Source organism: Pelobates fuscus, chromosome 3 (assembly GCF_036172605.1).
Source record: "Pelobates fuscus isolate aPelFus1 chromosome 3, aPelFus1.pri, whole genome shotgun sequence".
In the NCBI taxonomy this organism is placed as follows: Eukaryota; Metazoa; Chordata; class Amphibia; order Anura; family Pelobatidae; genus Pelobates; species Pelobates fuscus.
In genome coordinates this window covers 361029386-361038360 of record NC_086319.1, presented here as the reverse complement: position 1 = coordinate 361038360, position 8975 = coordinate 361029386, and the positions used below count along the sequence as shown (strand labels likewise).

Sequence of the window (8975 nt, the reverse complement as noted above, 5' to 3'; positions counted from 1 at the left end):
TGGGTGCTAGTGAGTATCATTATACAGATTTTTTTTTTTAGAGTATACTAAGTCACATTGTGTGCAGCGGTCTCTGTATCCTGGTGACTGTCCATTTCTTTTTTAGGATGATTCTTTTTTAGATTTTATCAGTTTAACCCCTTAGTGACCAAACCACTTTTCAATTTTCTTACTGTTTGGGACCAGGGCTGTTTTTACATTTCTGCGGTGTTTGTGTTTTGCTGTAATTTTCCTCTTACTCATTTACTGTACCTACACATATTATATATCGTCTTTCTAAAGATACCATTATTTTCATCTTATCATATAATTTACTATAAAAAAAAGATAAAATAAGATGAAAAAATGTAAAATACACACTTTTTCGAACTTTGACCCCCAATTCTGTTACACATCTACAACCGCCAAAAAACACCCGTGCTAAATAGTTTGTCCTGAGTTTAGGAATGTTAACATGTCCTTAGCTTTTTTTTTTTTTTTTTTAAATGATAAGGCAATAAGTACAATTTAATTAATGCAAGTTACATTGTAACACTAATATCTGTCAGGAATCCCAGAATAACCCTTCATATGTATATTTTTTTTAAAAGAAGACAACCTAAGGTATTAAACTTGGGGTATTTTGACTATTTTCATGCAATCATTTTACCACCAATCTTTGCCAAACTAAAAAAATTATATTATTGGGGATTTTTTGACACACATAGCAACCCCTTGAGGCACTCAGTACAGGAAGAGTATCGGAAGCCTGCCTGAAGGCTTCCGATGCTCTTCTCTACACTGCCGGGCGCCAAGTGCGGCAACCCAAAAGTGATCGCTCGGGTGCCTGGCAGTGTGGGTTGGTATTACATGAAGACTCGATATCAAGGCATTGTGTAATACCCTTAGAGCGGCTGAAAGCAATCACGATCACATCCAACACTTATTTTGGCCGCAGACGTACAGGGTAAGCCAGCAGTCGTTAACCGTTTTTGGCTGACGTACCCTGTACGTCCGTGGTCACTAAAGGGTTAATACATATATATATATATATATATATATATATATATATATATATATATATATGTATATATATATTTTACAAATAGTTTTTCTTTAGAATGTTTTTTAGAGAGCTTCTATTTTTATTGGGGTACATCTTTAATAAATTCTGTATATTTTATGGAGCAGTCTCAGGGATCAAACATATCAGTTATCTCTTACAGAGCTATTTTGTAAAGTGAGAATTCAAAGTGAATTTCAAATTTAAGACTAGAGTAGCTGAAATGATAGCATGACTGACTTTGGGATTTTTTCATGTTCAGCTATTTTGACCTTAAATTTGAAATTCACCTTGAATTGACCTTCAGTTATCACTTTTTAGACCTGTTAGATCACCTTGGTTGTTGATTAAATTTTGAATTTTGATATGTAATTTCTTTCTTAGGCTGTTCCTTAATCACTATAGCTACCTCATTTAACATTTTAGCTCTTTTTGTTAATTCTAGCTTCCATTATAATGAAGTCCACTTTATGTAAAAAAATACAATAGAAAATATAAGTTAAATACATTTCCTTTAATTAAAAAATAAAACATATGCCATGATGACATTTATCGGTTTTATGTAGGTGGAACCCATCTCAAAATCACCAAGTGAAGATTTAAGAAAACAAAAGCCAATTCATCGAGAGGGATATTCTTCTTTGTCAACCACTGCATTTTGTGTTGCTGCTCGAGGTGTTCTTTAGTTGAATGTGAATTCCATAGTCGCTGGCATGACGCCTATACTGCACTGGTTAATGTTTCTCTTCATTCTCACATAGCCGCCTTCTCCCCAACCGTCACCCCAGCTACAAGAAAGAAAAAAATATACAATTTTTAATTGGTGATGGTAATGCAATAATATCTCAGTGTAACATGTGTTCCAACTATCCAAATCCTCATTTCTGAGCAGCACCAACCAAATTTTTATTCTTTATATCTGTAATGCGATATTTGCCAACATTAATGAATCTGCAAGTGTTTTTTTTTTTTGTTTTTTTTTTTTGCAAAAGTCGAGGTAAATAATTTTTCTGTCTAAGCTCAAGGGGTAAATATAGAATACTTTCTTAGGATGCACACACGTTTTTAATGGGATATGCATGATATTCTTCTGGACAAAAAGCAAAGATAAGCTTTTATGTTAGCTATCCAACTTTTAATAAATAAGCACGTGAATATTTAGACAACAGATTTGGTGTTGGACAATGTTAAATAACTGATTTCCCGATTAAAAAAATGAATATCTCAAACTACAAGATAACAGACCGGTGATAAAACAATGATACACATTGCAGAATAGATAAACTATATGGGCCCTGCGATTCTTATATTCTGTCATATAAAATAATAGTATCTAAACATGCATGACAACCTGTTGACATTTTGTTTCAGGGGAAATTAATAAGTATTAATTACAAACAACCCTGGGATTCTGCTACTTCAAGGCAAAAGTGAACTATGGTGGTGCACTTCTGAGCCATTGAGCTGAGTTGAGCTATTTTTTTTTATTTCTCTCAAGAAGCTGACAGTTTTAACATTGAATTTTAAGTGCACTCATCTTCACTAAAGTTTTAATAACTTAACTCAGCATCTATAATTCACGTTTTAACGATTAGAATGCATATGTGTAATACTTCACCCAAAGATCAGCCGCTTATGAGCTTTTGTGATTCTGTGATTCTGTGAAAATGTGATTTCCAATCCTTGTCAATATGCAATATAAGACATAGATCAAAGTGATAATTAGTCATTTACCTATTCCTAACTGTCCAGAAGTTACGGCCGTAACCCACAACGACAATTGCATGATTTGGTCCATCAGCACAGGTTCCATCATATATTCCTAAATTAAATGAAAAAGATTAAAAATGTTCAATTTTGTTTTTTACATATATGTACTTTTATTTTGACATTTAAGGTTGTCAATTTCCCTTAAATACACTATTGCATCTAGTGTTGAGGATAATTTGCTAGTTTGTCCATCACTTCACTATTAATTTAACATTCACCTGTATTTTCTCTCCAATCGTATATTGTACTTGCAGCTCTCTTAACAATAAGAATTGTTTAAAAACATATAATTAAGATATGTCAAAAATTATTTTTGGAGTTCAAGATGAAAAAGTTTTCCAATCTAGAGTTTAACAATCCATACATGTTCTAAATACGAGAATTGATTTTTACAATCCAGAATCCTAATAAATTTTTATGCTAAATAGCAATTAGGATAAATGGATTAGATTGAGTTAAAAGATAAACACATTGTGTTTGCAATTCTCGCTGACACTATTTCCATGACAAGTATTGTTCCCATATAGATTTACTCAGAACTAATTGTGTTTTTGTTGGATAGAAGTCATGTACACTTAGACCTGAAAACTCAATAGCTAGGCCTATGGGCAAACTCATGCTGAGCAAATTGTTACTGAATTTCAATCAATAACAGAATCTCAGAGCAACTTTAATTTCTCATATGTTTACTGTGGGTGACATCTCAATTATTGATCTAGCTGAACTGTCAAATTGGTTTGTGTATGGTTAGATACATTTCATTAGTCGAATAATAATATTCTAGTTCTTTTATATTTTATTCCAAATTATATCATCACAAGAGTTACTGGATTTTTTTTTCGAAAAATAAAACAACATTTTTAATGTGGTACTCTTTGTATACAACTGCCAATAAGTTTTAAGTAATCTGAAGAACACATCTCATAATGTACTCTGACATAAAAAATAATATTGTACCATTAACATGGTTCGTTAAAAAAATTACCTTTTTCATACAGCATAAATTCATCATTAACTCCAATTCCAGCAGTGAGAGGTCCATTAGTTGCCACTGATGCTGCCATATTTGCCTCTCCATTCACATAATAGGATTTTTTTGCTTTCATCTTTATTGCATTGTTTGAGTTAAATAAGCATTTACCTTGCTACAAAGAAACAAACAGCAAAATTAACTAAAAGCAGCAAAACAAATTTATGAACTTGTTCTCTCATAGGAAAGACAGAAAAACATTATCATACTAGTTGTTTAGATCTGTTAACCCCTTGATGCTTAGACTTCCCATGGTATACCTTGTGTAGCTCTTGACTTTAATCTAACCCTATTTCTTATGAGTTATGGTGGAAAAACAAACTGTGTTAATGTCTATAAGACCCTTATTTTGGGTGGTGAAGAAGTGGCATTATAAACATGGGCTTTTAATTACCTTTGCCCTTTTCAGCTGTCACATTCAAATGATGGTTGAAATTATCAAGGTTGAGAACAGGACTCCTGGTCCATATACATACCCTCTTTAATATAAATATTATGTAGCAGAGATCCTCCAATCCTCTAAACACAATTACTTTGTGCTCTAGACTAAATCCAAATTATATGGTTCTAGCAGCTAATCCTTGTATTCAGTGTCTGGTCCAAATCCTGTGTCCACACACAATATATATATATATAACCATGCATCCCTAGCTCAGTCATACAAAGCTATATATCAATGGCTGATTTTGTGGGGTCAGGATTTGCGGCATTCAGTCACAGAATTATCTTCAATGTATAGTACAATACAAGAGAAAATCTAAATTTAAAGGACTGTACATGATTGTCTCAAGGGATTAAATCTCCTACCTTTTCTTTATACTTGTAGTCATTACTCTTCATAATACCATTTTTGGAAACATATTCCAGAGCCTTAACTGGGAGTCCACCATCGCAACCATCATTTGCTTTATCGCAATCCACAAGCTGCTGCTCACTGAATATGAGTTGCTTACCCTTATCAAGGCAGTAACGGGTTTCAATAAGGCTCACCTTAAAACACAATTTACATAACATCCTTTTAATTTACCAAAAAATACCAAAACACAATAACAAACCAAATGCACTAACAGAAATTGGTAGGTACAGGAATCAGGTAGGTTTGTCTCCCGAAATACCACCAAAGAAAAACTCACCCCCCCAAAAAAATACAAAGACCATCCTTGTACAAAAAGTATATTACAACTTATAATTTGCATTAGTATTGTATATATGCCATTATTGTTGCTGTTGGTCTGTTATATAAAAATACTAATAAAATAGCAAATTGTTATATATAGTTTTGTTTTTCTGAGGGTGGATTCTCTCTCTCTTATATATATATATATATATATATATATATATATATATATATATATCTATATATATATATATATATATATATATATATATATATATATATATATATAGATATATATAAATAGATATATATAAAATATATATTTATATGTATAATATATATATGTGTATATGTAAAAAAAAAATAACATTCCTATCATGTAATACCTTTTTTATTGGACTAACAGATATTTTTAATGACAAGCTTTCAGGATAACCTCCCTTTCTCAAGTCTAAAGCATTTCTGAGCAAGACGACTCATAGAATTCAAAGTTGAGTTGTGATACAGGGGTTAAAGCGACATGAGTGCAGATAAGACACAGGTTTGATAGAAAATAGACACCATTCTCGCAGAGAGTCGTAAATATCTTGTGTGAAAATCACAGAGTGAGGCTCACACTCTGTCGATGACATCTCATTAAGCATGCCCAAGGTCATCTTTAAAAATACTGTGATCTCTCCACAGGCCACCATTTTGTACTCTATTTGTATTCAAGTACAATAGTGATGTAAGTCCTTGCAGAAGAAGATCTAAATTAAGAACAAGATGGCAGCTCAAAGGAGTAAGTTCAGGAACATTTACCTACAGGAACATTTACTTTCTTTTGCCCCAGGCACTACATTGTAAAAGGACATTTCTTAGCTAAAGATATAAAGACTCTAATAGTGTCAGGTTACCAGAAATTAAGATATTAGTAGTATTCTTATTAGCTAATGAAAAGTTCTTACTGTTGCAAATGCCCAACATGAGCCACATTCGCCTTGACTTTTAACAGGAGTCACACATTTTGAATTTCTCCAGTCATATTCATCAGGAATAACAGGCAGATTTCCATGGCGAATATGGGCATGGTGTGAAATTGCCAATTGTCCTTTCAAGCCAAGGCTGATGTGGGAAGCCCGTTCTTCTGGGGTCTGAAACATGATGACCATAATTATTAAAAATAAATTTTAATTCACTAAATGCAATATTATGGAAGTAAACAAATGATTTTAATTTAATTTAATTATTGTATAATATTCCAAATATAAAAAAATACATAAAAATTGTATGCAGCATAAAATAAATCTGATAAAAACTATGTAATTAAATATATACTAGCCCTCCTGCATTTCCAGTGGTCCATCTTTTATAATTCATTAATTGCTCTTGATGTATGTGATTTTTTTTTATATAGTTAACATTAGTACTACTATTACTTGTATGTATCATCTTAACTTTGCAAGTGCAGCCTGTCTACATATAAGAAATACATTACTAACATAGTAGACAAATTGATTCTGTTGTTAATTCCTTAACCTTTTTGATATGTATTTCAAACAAATAAAATATTTTCCAGAAATTATATATCTTAAAGTGATAAGGTCATCTTGGTTGATTAAGCAAATTAATGCATGATTGAAAGATGCAAAAAAATTAAGAGAAAATGTTTCTCGTGCACAGATTTTCTTTAATACAAAGTAGCTCCATTCATGTTTTCATGGATGATAATTACTGCAACTATAATTAAAAAAATGCACAACAATGGAAAGGGAGGACCTCATTACACCATAATTTTACAACATTCCATATGTACTGGTACTTGGTGAGTATCTTTTACACATGTTATCAGGGTACAGAGATGAGGTTAGATTTTTATATGATATGGTATAGAACAGAAAACAATCTAATTTTAATTAAATAGATAATATAACTCTAGAATGATTTCATAAAACTTACCAGATCTGCAAACTGGTTCATTGCCAAAGTGTAGTTTTTAAGACCTAGTTCTGCCAGCTGGTTGTGTCTGTGCACCAGATCCCTCGTGGCTAACCATGCTTCTTGGCGATTCAACTCAATTTCTTCTGTGTCATATTGTTTTCCTGACATGGAATTTAACCATTGAAACAACTTAATTCACAACATTTGGACAAAAACTGCACTATATTGCACTGCATTATATTATGTTGTGTTACTTGCATTGATGGATATTTGTTCAACTCTTTTAGACTAATATTACTAATATTTTATTCTACTCAAAGCCCCAATTAAAAATATTTATGAATTAATTAATAGCTGTTTGCAATAAGATGGTTTAATTGAATGAACTGAATACAAAAAATAAATTCAGATTACAGATTTTTAACTTTCTTTGTGCTAAAATAAGTTGTTTGTTAATCAACAATTTCTTGCTCATTTAGCATTTTGTTCTAGGGTATGCAATTCTTATATTCCTTTATAAGGCTAATTACTGATGGAAAAATAAATCCCCAGTAAAATGAGTAAATTAAATATATTAAAAAAGGAAAGGTAATTAAAAACAATTACACCATTAACTCTTTTCATTGAATGTATTTGGTCCTTTGAATTCAGCAAATTACTATAAGCTGTAGTTATGGGATAAAAAAAATCGGACTTCAGGTTTTTTGGTGAGTATTCTCACATTTTAATAGACGTTACACATCAATCAGACCACTGTTAATTTATTAGTTTTTTTTTTTTCCAGTAACACAGTTTTTGGCAATCTTTAGGGCTATTATATTTTAAAAATATAATTAATGTATTTAATGTAATTAAGCAACAGAGCGAATAAAAAAAGTAAAGTATATATTATTGCAATTATTGCAGGTTTGCAATTCTGAGGTAATCCACTTACTTGGCATGCATTATGAAAACCAATGGAATGTTTTATTGCATTGACCCAGAATTAATAAACATATCACTAACAAATCATACTTATGCAAATAAGTACGTCACTAATTAGCATAAACCATACATGTGTGTATCTGTATAATTACCATATTTAGATTTCCACAGATTCCATTCTTGTTCAAGGAAATGTGCAGCCGAAGCGCAGACAACAATTGTTGAGAAGAGGAACAAAAGTTTATTGAACTTCATCCTAAAGTAAACCAATAGTACGTCTTTAGTTTACATACTCCAGTTACATCTTCCACATCAAAGATTTATTTTGAAATATGAAAACTATTAACATCCATCCACAACTAACATTAAAACTAGAAGTGTAATCAGTTTCTAATCATAAAGGAGGCAAGATAGTTTTATAAAACTGTTTAACCACACACAAAAGTTTTTTCCTAAGTCAATATGCTGTATGTACATTCTATGTTTGAAATAGCATGTACACTGTAATAAAGCTGGTAACGTACCTGTCCAATGTGATCCCAGGACCAGGAGCTCCTTCAGGTCTTGGTGAATGAACTGCTGTTAACATTGGTCTTTTTTATATAATTCTCCCCACCAATAGAATTCTTACTTTCAGCAAGTCATGCTAAGAATCAGATATGTGAAAACAGTTTGACCTATCACAGAACTGATAAGATTTAAGATTGATATGATATAAGAGAGAAAGGAAATCACAACAAAAGAGGAAATATGTGGTATCTTTTGGTGGTATTTTATTACGTTGACAGCATAACTTAATAATAAAAAAGGAGAGAGGGAAAAACATATATCTACCACATGAAAACAATGACATTACATGATATCAATGATAAACTAACCCTACTAATGTCCCTTAAGCATTTTACACATGCAAGAGACAGAGAAAAAAAATGGAAAATGCTGTTTGAGAAATTACTAAATTTTGAATAGCTAGATGGAACTGTGTGCAAAACATTATATATATATATATATATATATATATATATATATATATATATATATATATATATATATATTTTTACATTCTTTACTTTTGCAGTGTTTAGCGTATCAGTCAGGATAGCATTTACATTTTCAAAAGATATATATAATAACATTGCACTTTTAGTCAGAAATGAGGGAAAATAGCAAAA

General features: G+C 31.3%; 1 protein-coding gene across 1 annotated transcript; it reads right to left on the bottom strand.

The window, feature by feature from the left end:
* Positions 1-1538: 1538 nt before the first annotated feature.
* On the bottom strand, positions 1539-8392 carry LOC134601853 (uncharacterized). The gene is made up of 8 exons (XM_063446355.1): positions 8328-8392; positions 7956-8059; positions 6898-7040; positions 5907-6092; positions 4650-4832; positions 3798-3957; positions 2777-2864; positions 1539-1830 (listed from the first exon to the last, which is right to left on the bottom strand). Exons 1-8 carry the CDS (start codon positions 8390-8392, stop codon positions 1725-1727), a joined length of 1035 nt encoding a protein of 344 aa, XP_063302425.1. The 3' UTR covers positions 1539-1724.
* Between the last annotated feature and the right edge of the window lie 583 nt (positions 8393-8975).